Here is a 17951-nt window from a genome sequence, read left to right as displayed (position 1 = left end):
GGGCATTTTGCTGCTCCTGCATTTAGTTGCCACAAACTTCGCATTGATCTTATTTCTTCAATCTGTACTTCATTCCTGCTTTTTCATTAATGCTGCTCTTACTTCCCAGGTAAACCTTCATCAGGTTGTCCTGTCAACACAGCTCAGCTGCTATCAAAATGACCTTCAAAAGGCAAACATAATGGAAAAATGAAAACACGAGACAGATGGTAACTATAGTATGTGCCAACTTATGAAGAAACAAAGCACTCAAATGTTTCCGAGGTAAGGATAGTGAAAAAAGCATCTATTCACCATACAGAAGAAAGCAAACATCCAGGCAGGGTTCCTAATTCATATCAGATCTTGTGGAGTTCTTCTTGACAACTGGAGGATGCAAATACACATACTGGTGACCCTCAGCACCAAAAACAATATGGCTAATGGAGTGGCATACTATCTGAACCTAATGCTACAGGACAAGGGGGAAAATGGCATCCTTTTTGTGGAATACCTACCAAATTTGAGAAGACTTAGTAATGCCCCAAAGGCTAGTACTTCAATTCCTAACAGATTTACTAGACATAAGCTTAAAATATTTTCAGGAATGGTTATAATTTAATGAAACTGAACCACTAAGCAGTGGAATTAAATTGTGGGACGATGTGGGAGATGCAGAACGCTCAAGTAATTTAAGTGATATGAGGTGTAAGAGTGAACAGAGCCCACTATATAAACGTTACATCACAACAATACCACGTTTGCTTTCTTTGGGATAGATAGTTTCTGAAATTTTACTAAAAGAACTAAACAAAATATTGAATCACAAGTAGAGAAGATTGATGGTAACATAGGGTGCACTGCTAAAACCTAGATTAAATGAAGAATTTGAAGTGTATTGAAAATTAATGCTATTGTACAGACAAACCTTTTTTGTAAAGAATATATTTTTTCTTTGTAATAAATGAGAAAGTCCTCTGGATGGCAGTATTGCTATATGAATATATAGCTATTCATCAGCAAGGCTTTTAATGTTTCTAAATGGCGTTTTAATTTAAAGTGTTACTGGACGGTGAATGGTTTACAGTTGCTTCACTGTCTATGTGTTCAGAGGTATGGATCTCACGACATTGATAAAGGCTAGAGTGAAACCCTTTGTCTTGGGTTTCTTATGGGACAGAGCTCAAACATTTGGTGTGAGGTAAATTATAAATTTGTTTCAAATAGCACTGAAGTGCTAGGACTTTAGTCATTTTATATATATATATATATATATATATATATATATATATATATATATATATATATATATATATATATATATATATATATATATATATATATATGTCTCTCTCTCTAATATATATATATATATATATATATATATATATATATATATATATATGTGTGTACACATATACACACACACATATATATATATATATATATATATATCTATATATATATATAAATAAAACAGATGTACATATGTACATACATATACAGACATACAGCTAATGTACACTCCTAATATCCACTATATTTATTATGTAGACACGTAGAGACTGGGTAAGGTAACAATTTTCAGCAATGACAGACACATTTCAGTTATGAGAATAGCACTCTAGGCCACAACTTTTACTACCTCCATGCCAATCTTGCTCACCTACAGAGATATAGATGCATAATGAAGTTAGATGGACACTGCAACATATAGATTAAATGACAGCACAGGGTATAGACAGGCTCCAGAATACTTTAAAACTATGCAACTTTAAATACTATTTCCCATCAGATCCAATAAAGGTCTGGTTCATGGAAGCACTGTCGTCCTAAGCCCTTTGTTAAAGGACAGCAACATCCAAAACTGAAAAAAAATTGTATTTTGATCTCTTCTGCAATACGAACGTTCTTTGTTTACTGCTACTGTCTAATTTGTTGTGCCTCCTACACTGCCTCGTTTATGTCAATGATGTATTATGGGGATACAAACTGTACTGCACTGGGAAGAATGCTTACTAAATTTGGCTTGGCATTGACTTAAGAGTACTGTGATTTCCTAATTTTTTGTAAGTCACTGACAGTAGCATCAGTTGGTCATTTGCAATGATGTTCCTTGCTTACTGTTATTAGCCATCCCTTAAACCAGTAACTTACTATGTTCCGAGTCAGAAATGCAGTTCCAAGCCATGTTTTCTAGCTGAAGTGAAAAAAATCATCCTCTTTTACTGGTAACAATGACACAAACAAGATAATTGTAATCAGTATCACACTTCATGGTAATTACATCACCTGCATTTCTTGTCATATTTGAAGTAATATAATCTCAGATGTCCTTTGGTACCTCTCCCTGCACATATGATGTTACAGTTAAAGTAAAACCATTACAAGGAAATATCGCAGTTCAGAAAAAGCCAAAATGGTATGCAAAAAAACTGCAAGGGGGGGATTGGCATAATAATTAAGGTCTTTACCTTACAAATACAAGGTAGAAGATTTGATTCTGACCTTTGATTACTGGCTACACTTGTAACAGTCTACAGACTGGTAGCCTAATATTTACCCATAAGCATGCCCAAGTTGATAAAATCCAACAAAAATTAGATACAAGACCACGGTGAAATGAGCCTCAGTATTAAAAATACAAATCCAAAAAACAGACTCTTGAAACACCACAGTAATTTTATTATACACACAAAGCTTTTGGGTAACAACCCCTTCCTCAGTATGCTCATATCTAATTAAAATAATCAAGTAGTTAAATACCATTTAAAAAATGGTCACAAGACACAGCCCAGTGACAACTGTACATTAATTAAATATCCATTGCTTAAAAAATCATAAAAAAATTTATACTAAGACTTTAAACACATTTGTTTAAATTTTAAAAAAGGGTTTAATACTGTTTGCCACATTAATTCCTAGTTCATATTTCCACCCCCTTGCATTCTTAAAGACTACACCAATCACTCTGAATCTAAATGTATGCTCAACCCAATAGTCAGTTACGTCAGCACTCCCTAATTAAAGACCACCGAGAACACTGCGTTAGCGTTAAAGGTTTCGACGTCTACCATACATTCAGGACTATTGCACTAAATGAAGACACGAAAGAGGTTACCATATTTGTACATAAAACACTTCACCTCCTGACTGATTACAGGCGATAATGATCTGGAACTGCTCCACATTGAACTCACCATTAACAAGATCCCTTATCACATCATGGCTAATTACAGGACCCCACTCTATATCCCCACAGCCCACAACACCTCCCTAACCAGTAAGCAGTCCTGATGCATGAAGCCAAACACCATTCCCCAAGGATACTTCAACTACCCCTCCATTAACTGGGAGAACAGCTTCTAACGTGTACAAACATTTCTGATCTTCATGAATAGAACTTCTCTAAATCAGTTAGTCCACACCCTGACTCAAAGTGATAAAACTCTTGGACTTGGTTCTCACCAATATGGGACAGCTATGCTCCTTATTAAATTTAAATTCCGTCCCAGCTCAAACTGGACTACAAATTAGTCAAGTTCACCATAAGACTGGAGCCAAGCTTCCTCCAACACCTATATATTTAGAGAAAATGCCAAAGCTAATCTACTGAAATGGAGTAATGACCTGGCTAAATTCAACATCCCCATCCAACCCTAATACCCCAGAGCTTATGCAGAATCCTTTACTCCCAAATTCTATGCACTAGTGAATAACGACATAAACGCATTTGTCCCCCTCTGAAGTAAATACAATGTCAAATTCAAAACAAGACCCAAGATAAACAGATTCTATACAAAAGAAAAAAACTGGACATAAAAATAAAAGCAACTCTTACGATGCAAACAAAACTCATGCTTAATGCAACAGGAACTCTGGATCCTGATCAAATCAAGCAAGATATGCTACCCACGCAAAGGGTAGCCACAAAACCATTTTTTAACTGTGCTACAAATCTTACAAACAATGCCTAGCACTTTGCAGAACTACTAGTAAATGAAAAGGTATACCCGGACCCAGAAGACACAGCTACTCTACTAGCAGATAAATTTAGTTCTACCTTCATTCCCTCTCACCTCTTACATTCCCAGATCTCTCATACCTGCATCTACATCTCCCCCTCAAATCTCTCATTAAACAAGTCCTCAATGTACAAAGGCCAAGAACACTGCTATGGGGCGAGATAACACACCAAGCTGCTTAACAGCTATCCTGAAACAGGACCCATCAGACCCTCTACAGAGGCTATTCAGTGTCAGCCTCCAAACAGACTTTGTGCAGAATGAATAGAGGAGCAACTGTCATCTCTTTGCACAAAGGTGGGACATCAACAGGCTCAAGAAATTATAGCGTCAAGTCTGACCAGCTTTATATGTAAAGCTATGGAAAGAATTATGGAATTAATACATAGGTTACCTACAAAATCTCAACCCAAGCAAGTTTGGATTTGTCAAGGGCAGGTCCTGCTTACTTAACCTGGTTGACTTCTTCAAGAAGGTTTACGGAAGCAATGGATGAGGGCAAAAATAAACACTGCATATCTAGACCTCAAAGGAATTCAACACCATCCAACACTCTGTTATTGTAGATAAACAATCACAACTAAATGTTATCCCTATGTCACTGGACAGCAAATTGGCGCACAAACAAAATACATGAAATTAGGCTTGGCGGCTCTAACTCCTCCAAAGGAAAGTTGTGGAAATAAAATTACCATAACAGGAGATGTTTGACTGATCACTGTTGCAGTAGCTTAAACTATAAAGGTTATAACCAGCCAAGGACATAACAGCCAACCAGCTTCCAAAGCTTCAAGGCACCTCTTCCATGTGCCCAAACTGTTAGGCAACTCGAGCTGAGCTTTCTAAAAAGACTGGTTTGAGCACTAAGCCTTTCAGAGCTTTCATGGCAACTAAGAGGGAGGCCAAGCCCTGAGAGGGCATATCTAAGAATATGTAAGCAAAAACACCCAAAAAGTACGGCAGATGGAAGAAGGCAGCAAGCAGCTACTGCAGCAGTGATCGTTCGAAGATCTACAGTTATGGTAAATGTACTTGCACAACTGTACTACATTCATTGCATTGATCAGTGCTGCAAGTAGCTTTAGTTAATCACATTTGGGAAGTAGAAGGGGGAGGTTCCAGGGGCCTCAGGAGAGTGGTCCTAGATCTGAACTAGACCTAGAAGATAATCTAGTTTACACTGCTTTGTAAAAGTATGCAGACAGGACCATGTTTTTGCTTCTAGAATACTTCTAGAATCCAACCCTTTCCAAAAAGTCATAGATGAAGCCAAGGCCCTGGTGGAGTGAGCCTTGACCCTGTCTGAAATAGTTTTGTTGTGGTGAGAACAAAAAAAAGTAATAGCCTTAGACAGTCATTTGGAAATAGTCTGTTTAGACATAGACTGTCCCTTCTTACCTTCACAAGAAACAAACTGATCCAAAGATCTGAAAGATTTTGTTTTGTCAAGATTGTACCCAAGTTATCTGTGGACATTCAAGATATGGAGTTTCCTTTCACCCTCATTTTTGGGATCAGGAAAGAAAACAGAGATGGACATTTTGGCTTAAAGTAAATTTGGATACTACCTTAGGCATAAAAGGAGGATTTGTTTTCACCGAAACCCCGTCTGTAGGCTAACTCACCATAAGAGCTTGTAACGCAGATATTCTTCTTGCAGAGGTCAGAGCAATCAGTAAAACAGTTTTCCATGTTAAGAACCTTACATCAGCCTGATGAGCTACATCAAATGGAGCAAGTGTTGATTTCTCTAACATAAGATTAAGGTTTCTTACGCAAAACCACTTGCAAAAACATTTTCACAACAGAATACAATAAAAGGAGGGGATTCATGGGCAGATATGGTAAAATGATCAATAAATGAACTCTGATTAGAGGAGTAAGAAAGACCATAAGACAGAAACTCGCACGAATAATGTAAAACCAGAGAACTAGCCTGGAAAGGATGACAACAATGTTGTTAGCACCAAATAAGAAACTTTTTCCATTTGCTAATATATTATTTTCTAGCAGGCAGTCTTGTCGCAGTTAGTATCTGCAGCACATCCTCAATAAATAGATGCCTAAAGGGAATTAACACCCCATCATCCAGGCAGTCAGCTGAAGTTGACTGTGTTTGGAGTGCATTAAACACCTCTAATCTTGTGTGAGTAGATCCATTCTGTGATGAAGCTTGTGGTAATTGCCTCTGGCCACTTCCAAAAGGGAGAACCACTGTTGTCTGGGCCAGAAGGGATTCACCATTTCCAGACCTTTTTGCATGGAGTTCTTGAGCAGAATTTTGCCATCTGATTCCTCAAGGAGACAAAGAGGTCTACTTGAGGAACTCCCCACATTTGGATCAAATCTTGGAAGACCCCTGGTCTAGTTTCCATTCGTGGGGGTCTGCTTTTGTCCTGGTCAGCTCGTATGACATAATTGTGCTCTGACAGGATGAAGGATGCCTGCAGAATGAGACTGTGCTATAAAGCTAACATGGCTAGTCTGAAAAAGGGTTAAGACCTGGTCCCCCCTTGCTTGTTGATGTACCCCATGACTTTGGTATGGTCGGTAACAAGCAGAAGAGGTCCAGGGGACCAAAGATGATTTGAAGAGTTGGGTGCCTTGATTACAGCATGCATCTGTTATATTTATGTGCTTGCATCTGTCCATCTGTCCTTCGTGTCTCAAACACCCTGCATTGTTATCCTTCCTGTTACTGTTCCCCAAGCAAAGTCTCAAGCATCTGTGGTGACCGATTTGGAACATGGGGAGAGAAGGGAAGACCTGATTTAGGGAAGTTTGTTGTCTCCACCAAGTGACTTCTATTCTGACAAATCAAAGAGCTAGGACTTGAAAAGACAACATAATCCTGTGTGATGAAGTAAAAACAATGTTGAATGTTCTCTTGGAATCCCAGCTTGTGCAGTAGATCTCTCATCCAAGATGGTACTCCTGACAATTTGAATACGTCTCTGCAAAGATAAGCAAATCATCTAAACATGGAAAAAATGAGGATACCCTGTAGCCTGCAATGAGCTATAACTGGAGCTACACACTGTTGTGAGCACTCTTGGTGCAGTGTCTAAAGGGTAAGGCAGAGAACTGATAATGTAATCAAGATGCACAAAACTTTAGGAAATACCTGAAATCTGGAATAGAAATGTTATAAGCATCTTTTAAATCTTGTGTTACCAGAAAACTTAAATGACGAAGAAGACAGAATAGGATGGGAAGTGACAGGACTTCCAACTTAGGCACAATCACAAATGTGTTAAGGAAAGAAAGATCCAGAAGTAATCTCCAAGCATTTTCATTCTTTGGCACCTGAAACATCCTTGAATAAAAACCTCTCCCAAATTGGTATTGCTCAATGGAGACAACATATTTTGAAGAACAATGGGAAATTGTGGAGTCTGGGCTGGTGGAGGATGAATTACTCCCTGCAAATAACAGAACTTTCTCCCACTGCCATCTGAAACCTTAATGATCAAGCTTCAGAGCCCATTTGTCTAAACTATCTGCTGCCAAAGACAGAAATGGAGATTTAGACTTTCTGGAAGTGAAAAGGGGTTACATGGGAGACGCAATCCCTTAAATAATCATTCTGACTTGTTAGACTGTGCTTTGGGGAGTTCCTACCTTCTTTATGGAACCCCCTTGTCATTGCTTCTTAAGCTGTTTACCAGCATTTTGTTGAGCTTGTTTATTTTGTTTCTTGCCTAAACTGGACAAGGGGATAGATAATCCCTTGGACAGTCTGGAAAAGGAGTGCTGAAAAATCTGAGTGATTCCCCATCTCATCACATTGATAATCTCTGTAGCAAAGGGATCAAAAATTATATTTATATCCAAAAAAAGAATTTAAAATCTCATTTTTCATATCTTTTGGGAGGTTCTGAGAATGCAGCAAGGCAAACCTCCTCAAAACAGTACCAGTGTCCATAGCACTAGAATTAGTATCAACTGAGGCATACACATACACTGCAAACAATAAGTTGTGATGAAGAAACTAAACCATTTAAAGCAGATATTTTCCTCAAAAGAAACTACAAACACATTCCTCACTTTCACATTTAGTCAGAATAAACATATCAGCATGACAATTCAAAATTCTAAACATCAAAGCTGCAGAACCATACACTTTTCCCCATACCTAATTTTACCATCCTTGTCGGAATGTGTAGGACTGGGATTAAGTAAGCGTTTAGCAGCAGCAGGATTAACTAAAGCTATAGCTGCCGAGTCAAGTTTGGGATGAGTTCATAAAACTTAAGACTGAGAAACTTCATAAAATCTGCCTTTTTAGGGGCAGCAGGCCAACTGTCAGGAAAACTGCAGGCAGTGGCACACACCTTCCATTGCTGAAAATACAGGAGGGATAGGGGAAGGTTCTGGAAATTCCATTTGTAACAGCTCAGAATGTTCTGAGGGACTGAGAAACTGCAGCATTCTACTGAAAATGCTGGCGTATTCTTAAAACAGTCTCAGTAAAATGAAACCTTCACAATGAGAATCAGATACTGGGCTCTCTTTCTGAAATAGAAATCTGAGGAAAAAAACCTGCATCTGTCCCTTCATCTTCCAGTCCAGAATTAGAATCTTGAATCTTTTCAGGAAAAGAGGAATCTCATTTTCTCTTACCAGAAAACACCCTGTAAGAAGGATCAATAGCCTGAATTAGAACCTTTGCCAGATCCAATAAACAACTTCTGTCCAAGGAAATTTGAGCAGGAGCAGATACATGTTTAGCTTTCAGTTTATTTTTGACAGGAAAAATTGGGCCAACAGGGTTGTTAATAGCAGTAGAGCTTTCCCAGGAATGGGCACAACCTTATGACTTAACAGTAAGACTTCCCTGTCCCTTCTTCCAGGACTGACAGGAGTGGCTCTCTCCTGCCCACTTAGGGGACCCCCAACAGCTGCAGAGGACATGGCTAACCCCCAGTCCATAGTAGCTGTAGGTGCTACACCAGAGGGATCTGCAGCAAAAGATGAATGGTCTGAGGAACTAGCTTTGACCAAAGCAGAGTCATCCACCAGCAGATGAGATAAATTATTAGCTTGCTGCAGTGGCAAAGGCTGTTTGCTTAACTATTGTTTTGTGGCTGGAAGAAGGACCGACTGTGGGACTGGTAATTTGTTCCATGGTCAAGCTGAAAGTAGTGCATCTTTCCAGAGGAAAACAAGCAGCACAAGCTGGTAAAATTGTAAGTCACTTCACAATAAAACCACAGTAAGAAAAGCAATTTAATAAACTTTGCCAGCCCCAAAAATTACAACAAACATTTTTTTTCTAAATGAAAAGTAGTTTTAAACGGTTAACTTCTAAAATGACAGGAAAAAACTGAGCTCCTATTTAAAAGTACAGTTAATCCTGAGACAGTCAGTTAAAGTTCTAGAAGGAAACTTACTTTTCTAGCTAGGAAAGTATATTTTAAAAAAAAATTGAATATGGAAGGTTTGTCCCCAAAGACAACTTATCTGCCCAGCAATGGAACAGTACAAGCAGACTGTTGATCCTCAAAAGCCCAGAGGAGTGCTCTTTTCAGCAGCAGGAAAGCTCAGAGGAGCTTGGCTCGCAAACCTGTCTTTTTAGGCAGCTCAACTCGAGCTGACCAACAGTTTGAGCACATCAACGATGCCCGGAGGCTTTGGAAGCTGGCTTGCTGTTACATCCTTGGCAGGATATAACCCATATAGCTAAGGCTACTGGCTCAATATGATGAACATTTGTCTCTAACAGTGTATCGTCTGGTTCAATCCTTGGGCCATCCCTCTTTGGCATTTACTTCTCAGAGGTCAAAGCTGCTGTTAAATATTTATGGTTGGCCAAATTTGCAGACGACTGTAAACTTGGTTCCATTTTAAATTCAAGAGGACATAAAGATGCTTTAAGACTGCCTTTCCCAAACCAATAGCTGGTCCATGGATTAAAGACGAAATCTAAATGGTAAGAAATATTCAAAAGTCCCTTGCAGCTATCACATTGACAACACATCTTAGAAAATTAATCCAGTAGTTGGGGACCTGTGAACCTATTCAGAGAATGAATTGTCCTTGATCACTACATATCCACTATTCTAAGTCAGTCTTTTTTCTACTGCACAGCTTATTACTAAAAGTAGGCATCCAAATTCAGGGATGTGATCATTCTATGGCACTTCACACTCATCAGATCAATCATAGAATATAATGCTCCCTTTGGTATGCATCTGTCCAAATATTTTACACAACTCAAATGCCCGTAGAGCTTTCTTACTAAGAAAATCAATGACCTAAATAACAAAAGCTATGTGGGCCATCTGAAAAACCTTGCACCTCTTCTCAGTATCATACAGGCTACTCAGGGGAGATCTGTCTTGCATACACAGCCTCAGCAAATCCAATCTTGTTGGGCCCACTGCACATTCAGAAGTCCAATGAGGACAATCCAATCTCTTTTGTAACACAAATAGAATGTATTGGAGAGACAGATATACATCACAGAGAATAACACTTCTTTGGAAAAAAAAAAAAGACATTTAGGAAGGAAAGCACAGTACTACTCTTACACTCTTCCAATGTAATCTGGACAAATGGATGAGTAATAAGAAGTTATGTACTCACCATAATGTTCCATCTGAGTAGGTGACTTCATTTGTCTGCAACCTTTGGGTCTTGGATCCGACTGATCCGAAATGCAACTTATTTTACAGCTTATGGATCCGAGCTCCTAGCTCCTCCCCTTACCCATAATCCCCTGCCAACCCTGATTGACCTCAGATCAAGTTTGCCCTTATACCAAATCTCAGACCAAAAGTGTCCCGAAAGGGACCAAGAAAGGACATTCAAGAAAGACTTCTGAAGGCCAGGGGAAGGAGGGTGTAGACAAATGAAGTCACCTACTTAGATGGAATGTTATGGTGAGTACATAACTTCTTAATCTAAGGTAGGGACTTCATTTGTCAGCAACCTTTGGGACAGAGTCCCCAGCTACCTGAATCTTGGGCAGCCATCATGGAAGGATGTTCCGGAGCACTGCGGAGCCAAAGGATGCTCTCCCTCTGGAAATAACGTCCAGCTTATAATGGTTGATAAAGGTATGAGATGAGGCCCAAGTGGCTGCAGAGCAAATATCATCCAAAGATACTCTAGATCTAAAGGCAGCAGAAGTAGATATGGAGTGAGTAGAATGCGCCTACTCCTGAGGTGCGGGCCTCCCAAGTTTCATAGGCCAGAAGAATACACTGTGAAATCCATCGTGATAAGCTGACCTTAGAAATAGCTTTACCCAGATTGAATTTGGCAAAGGAAATGAACTGATCAGATTGTCTGTGACCAGCAGTCCTATGAATGTAGAAGCGCAGTTGTCTGTGCACGTCTAAGGAATGCAGCTTGTATTCTCCTTTATTCTGGTACTTAGGGAAGAAAACTGGCAAGTTAATGGACTGATTGATATTGGTTTCTGAGGCCACCTTAGGAAGAAAGGAGGGACTGGTCCTGAGGTAGACTCTATCCTGATGAAAAATCAAGTAGGGAGGTTTCGCACAAAGGGCCTGAAGTTCGGAAACTCTTTTCGCTGAAGTGATGGCGACAAGGAACGCCATTTTCCAAGAAAGATATTTAAGTTCGGCCGAGGCAGCTGGTTCAAAGGGAGGGGCAGTCAAGGCTTGAAGGACTAATGATAGATCCCAAGGGGGTACAGCCTCCTTGACAGGAGGCCTGAGCAGGAAGGTACCCTTGAGGAAGGTTTTACATAATTTCACAGTCATCAAGGGACCTGACTCGTGTCCCACATGGTAAAGAGAAATGGCTGCCAATTGAACCTTGACCGTAGAACAGCTAGCTCCCCATTGAAAAAGTCCGGTGAGGAAATCCAAGACGGATGGCAACGAAGCCGTGAAGGGATCTATGTTGTGGTGTTCCGCCCAGATGGAAAAACGCTTCCATTTACTGCGATAGACTTTTCTAGTGGAGGGTTTATGTGCTGCCACCAAGATGGCTTTAACTGGTGAAGAGATGCCGGGAATCCTGACTAAGAGTGGAACTGGAGCAGCCAAGCTGTCAGCTTCAGGTTGTCCAGATTCGGGGTCGGTAGGCCTAAGGGATGGGATATTAGATCCGGAATGGGATCCAGAATCTAGGGAGGATTCACCAGATGAGACCACAGGTAAGGGAACTAAGTTTGACGAGGCCAGAATGGGGCAATGAGGATCATTCTGCTCCCCAACCAAGAGGCTTTCTGTATCAGTTTTAGCATCAGGGGTAGAGAAGTATAGGCATAAAGTAGACCGGGAGGCCAAGCATGCACTAGAGCGTCTCTCGGGGTTTCCCGAGGGAATCAGAAGCTGGAACATTTCGTGTTTGAGGGAGTGGCAAAAAGATCGCATCAGGGTTGCCCCCATTGCTACCTGGGAATTGAGAGACCACGGGAAAGAATAGTGCTGAGCTTGTCCACCAGAATGTTGGACCGTCCCGGAATAATAAGGAAGCGGTTGGTGGAGATCACACATTCCCACACCCTCATGGCCTCTCGACAGAGAGGGTAGGACCTTTGTTGATGTACCAGACAACTGACATGTTGTCCGTCTGTATCGCAATAGTTCCTACGGGGAGAAGGTTCTGAAGTGCTTGCAACGCCAACAGCACCGCCCTCATCTCCAGAACGTTGATATGCAAGGAGGTCTCTGTGTCGTTCCACGTGCCTTGGACCATTCTGCCTGAGCAATGCCCCCACCCGGCGTCTGTGGTCACCGTGGCGAGGGGAGGCGGCATGCAGAAGGGTCGTCCCGTATGAAGGTCCGGGGACTGGAGCCACCATAAGAGGGCCCTCCTGTAAGCCCTGCTGAGTGAGATAGGCTGGCTGAGGGGGAGAAACTGAAAGGACCACTGGACTAAAAGGGTCCACTGTAGCACCCTCATATTCAGACGAGCGTATGGAAGAAGAGATATTGCTGCTGCCATGGAGCCTAGTGCCCTCAGGACCAATTCCGCCGGTGGGGCTTTTAATTGGAGGATGGCCCGCACATGAAGTCTCAGGTTTTGAAGTCGCTCCGAAGTGAGGAACGCTCGGAGACTTCTTGTATCCAGTTTGGCCCCTATGAAATCTATCACTTGTGTTGGAGCAAGGGAGGATTTGTCCAGGCTGACCGTAATGCCTAGATGGGGAGCTAGCCGGAGAAGGTGATTTCTGGCTGCGCAGAGTAGATGCCTTGTTGGGGGGGATAGGAGCCAGTCGTCCAGGTACGGGAAGACCTGCATTCCCTGGAGTCTCAGGTGGGCCGCTATCACTGCTAACACTTTGGTAAACACCCTGGGGGCTGTGGTGAGACCAAAGGGAAGGACCCTGAACTGGTAGTGACTGGCTCCCAGCCGGAAGCGGAGAAACCTCCTCGATCGTCTGTCCATTAAAATGTGGTAGTACGCATCCTTGAGGTCTATTGAGTACATCCAGTCGAGAGGGGAGAATGGATTGAAGAGTGACCATCCGGAATTTTTCTTTGGTTACTGACAGGTTCAAGAGTGAAAGGTTGAGAATCGGTTTCAAGTCCCCAGTCTTTTTTGGCACCAGAAAGAACCTGGAGTAAAACCCTAATCCGAGTTGATCTGGGGGGACGGGCTGGATGGTTTTCTAGCAGCTGCTGAATTTCTGCAGCTGCCGCCTCTGATCGGGTGGGTACATCGGGAGGTTTTTGAGTCTGGGGACATGGTGCAGTGGAATTTTGTAACCTCTGGATATGATCCCAGTGATCTGACGTAATGGACTCCCAAGCCGCCAGGTGCACTGCCTCCAGAGTGGAGCAGTCGGGCAACCCCTCAGGGCTGCTGCGTGGGCCGATCAGAGAAAGTTTTTCTGGACCATTCTGCACGCCCCTCTGCCTCTAGGGCGCCGTCCTCCCTGTCCTCTGCCACGGAAGGACTTTTTGTCCGGAGCAGGATGGGAATGTTGCATTTTCCGGAACCACATCTTCTTCTGTCCCTTTTGGTTCTTGGAGAAGGACCTCTGGGGAGCAGAGAAGCGGACTCTGACGGCAGACAACGTCTTCCTGTCCTTTTCGCTCTGGACAAGTGTCTAATAAGGCAGAACCAAAGGGGCATTAGCGTCACAATGTCGGAGCCAGGCCTGGCGTCTCATGACTAGACCCGCTCCGCTGGCTCTAGTGGCTCCCTCTGTGGCGTGGGACAAAAGCCGCATAGAGGTTTTTGAAACAGATCTTAGAGTGGCCATACGAGTGGAGTACAACTGCTTGTCCACCGCCGACATGGACTATAGGGAGGAAGCAGTATATTCTTTGATAACATCTCGCTGCATCCTGATGACATGTGCCATGTAGTTCAGGGACCTTACTGAGAAGGTCGCTGGACTAAATACGAGGCGATCCATCGAGCGGGACTCCTTGATCGGTGGATGGACCGAGAGGCTCTCCTGAGCTAATTCCCTCTTCGTGGCTGCCACCGTCAACATGGCATCTACGGGGGGACCCTTGCTCCAATGGGACCGGTCTGCAGGGGGACTCAAAATTCTATCCGGGCATTTGGGGACTGGCTCCACAGTGTCCGGCTCCTTCCACACCCTGGTGGTGATAAGGTCCACCAGGGTCGGGACACCCAAGAGGTAGACTGGCCTGCTTCGAATGCCTCCAGGAACACTGACTCGGAGGAAGTCTTGGGGGCAGACCCCCCCCAATCCTGAGCATTTCCATGATGTCTCCAAAGGAGACATCCTCGGGGGGTGACCTTGGGGAGCCTTCCCCTTCATCCAAGTCCGTGTCCTCTGTTAAGGACTCCACTTACACTTATGCTTGCGAGGCACTTCCTCGGGGGGACTGTCCGAGGAGGTCTCACCAGCAATGTCCTGTTCCAGTGGAACAACCGGTCATAATGGTGGCTGCTGGTATGACTAAGGTTCTTTGGATTGAATTACTAGAAATAGTTTAGTCAGAAAGTCAAAAAGTTGTCCACTTACCCTTTGCAAAAATTCTGTCCTTTCCTTCTTTTTGTTTCGACATCGAGCAGCAGCAACTTTGTTTTTTTCTCGGCGCCTTTTTCTTCTTTCTTCTTCCTCATCCAACTAAAAAATGAAAAATAAAAGCCTGCATGGATTATGGACTTGAAATGGTTTGCTTTTCCTGTATCACATTAGAAAACCCAAGCCCAAGTGAAAAAATGTCAGGAGAAAGTGTGTGTGTGGGGGGGGATAACGAGTTTACTGATAATGTGCCTACCAGTAAAAGTACTGCTGCACTCACAAAGGGTAAATGAATGATGCATGTGCACGACATGACCACACCACGTTACTTAAAGTTATCAGAATTATTTACTCTGGAATCTTAAACCAGATACATCATCAGAACCTGACCATAGTACTAACACTGTTCTCCTCAACTTCACCAATATCATACACCAACTTAGAAATGATGGCAACCTAGTATCTTCACTGCTCTTACGATTTATCACAACCCAATCAGCATCTTACTGTGCTTTCTTCCTTTAGCCTCACCACAATCCTCTATCATGATTCCTCAGCTATCTGAGACAGAAAACAGTCAAATGGAAACCCTCTCCTACTTACCAGTCAGTGTCTGCATTCCACACAGATAAATATTAGGTTTCCATTTAACATTTTTATGAACAAACTATATACGGCAACCACCTCTCTAGCACAGTTCAATATGCGTATGAATCAACCCTCATATGCACAGTCCCATAACTACCAGTAATTCAGGACATCACCCAAAACTGTTTATCTGCTACAGAAATTCAGCTAAAAGATGCAACTCTACTTTTAAATCCGAACAAAAAATGTAAGCTCTTCACTTCTGAATACCAAACTGAAACAACTCTTTCAGAATAACCTCTTCTAACACAAGAATTTAAACTATAACCTAAAAAAACTTCTGGGCATCCTTGTTGACATTAACCTCAAATTTGTGCATCACATATTGCAACCCACTACAAAAAAAAAATGGACTCCCACTACAGAACCACACACTATCAGAACCACACATTCCTTGTCAGACTATGCAAAAAAAACCTCCAACATCCCCCTAATTTCTTCCATCCCTCAACTATTCTTACAAACCCAAATGCTACACATGCTCTCCAAAGCTCTCCCAAAACGGTCTACTATTCAAAATAAACAAATACATAAATTAAGACAATATTTGGTGCCATACCACCACTGTTGAAAGAGGAAAAACTGCATGGAGGTAGACACAAGAGTACATTTTCCCTCTAAAACACAAGCTCACATACACACTTACAAGCACGCAAACACTACATCTTTCAACAGCATTTAACAGATCTCAGGGAAAATACAATAAATAGAATTGATTTACCCAAATGTAAACGCCTCTTCAGCTTAGAGATAAAAAGGGCATCACTTAAACACACTGCAAAGCAGCAAAGTAAGCTTCAACTATACTTGGGTGTTAAAAGTGACAAAACATCACTTTTACTATAAATACTTAGAAGTGCATATGAAATTAAGAATCTAACTTTTCATTTAATCTTTGTGGAGCATTTTTAGCTGTAGTAGTTAGCTGGCTTTTATTCAAATAGCCACAAGCACACCCCACAAAACAAAAAAATTCAAACACAGCACAAGGAAGATGCTTCTTGTATTCTAATATGGTATCAGCTTTTGGGCCACTTTAAAGATCTAATAAAAGCTTCAATGTCTTCTCTCAATTTCTTTGAAGTCTTCCTTATTTAAAATGCAGTACAGTTGCACATATCCATTTTATGTATATAATAAAGCAAATACTATAACAAATGTTAGTTGTAGTTACCGTTAAGAAATTAAAAGACAGGAGTCAGACATCACACTGGTAGACGATTGATTTTATTCAGTCCAGAATATAAGCATTTTTGTACTTATTACAAGCCTTCCTCAGACCCATAGTCTTAGTACAGACACAGCCTTTAAATATGCAAAGTGGGCAGGGGGTTACATACAGAGAAACAACTGACCGACAGAAGTAAAGTTACAGAAATGTCCAATGGGAGATGATATGCAAAGAAGGGAGGTTAGTAGGAACCAGTCAGTGAGGGGAAAAGATTCAGCCAATGGGACAGCTCACTAGAATGTTTAGAGTAAAGGGACAGAATTGGCCACTGGGAAGTGATATGCAAATAGGGGAGCTAACTATAACCAGTCACTGAGGGAAGAAATTCAGCCAGTGAAACAAGATGACCATAGTAAACACTGAGCCAATAAAATACTTGATTAAAAAAAAAAAAAAAAAAAAAGAATCGGGAAGGAAACATTAACAGACGTGTGTAGCCAGTACTAAAATGCAGGGTAAGTAAGCTAACAAGTGTCAGGAGTTCCATTTCATGTAAAAATAGTATGTATGTATTTCATAGAGTGAGTGGCAAATGATTCATAAGATAATCATGCATATAGATAGATATGCATGGATGTGCATGTATATTTATTTTTGATATATATTTCTAGATGTACATACAAACATGAACCATTTAGCACTGCATGAAGTTGCCTAAATTCAAAAAAATATTAGTTGTGGAAAACTGACTTTTCTCCCTACAAATAGCTGCTACACAGAAAATGAGGATGTAATGGAATCTTAGCACAAGGCCACTCTCACTCAATACATTATTTAATAGTTTCTTTAATCCAAATCTAACTTCCACCTACTTGTTTAATTATGGCACAAGACTTCTCTTACATTAAGTACCAATGTTTGTTCAGAAACTGGAATGCAGCTCCACATACTGTAACACATGTAGTTATAACTTGTTTTTAGATGTAACTGTTGCCTCACTTCTTGCTGCACTTAACAAAACAGTTACTTATCTCTTAGTCATGAAGTTACCTTTCATCTGGCCATAAACAATGTTGTCAAAAGGAGCAAGTGCATCCAAACAATGCACTGAGTAGCCATCATATTTAATAATGAAAAACAAATGAAAATGTATCCGATTTAAATACAAATCCTTCTGTTTCTTAGAAGAGACTTCTCT

General features: G+C 41.3%; 1 protein-coding gene across 1 annotated transcript in view; it reads right to left on the bottom strand.

Moving 5' to 3' along the window:
- The window catches only part of JDP2 (Jun dimerization protein 2), a 160437-nt gene that overhangs the window by 13990 nt on the left and 128496 nt on the right, over positions 1-17951 (bottom strand). Inside the window, exon 3 of the mRNA XM_044073915.1 lies at positions 14932-15036. Coding sequence (XP_043929850.1) covers positions 14932-15036 — 105 coding nt within the window. The remainder of the gene's footprint in view (positions 1-14931; positions 15037-17951) is intronic.

This window comes from Protopterus annectens, chromosome 6.part0 (assembly GCF_019279795.1).
Source record: "Protopterus annectens isolate FY-2018-M chromosome 6.part0, PAN1.0, whole genome shotgun sequence".
In the NCBI taxonomy this organism is placed as follows: Eukaryota; Metazoa; Chordata; order Ceratodontiformes; family Protopteridae; genus Protopterus; species Protopterus annectens.
The sequence above is the reverse complement of the archived record's forward strand: the minus strand, read 5'-3'. Positions and strand labels throughout refer to the sequence as shown.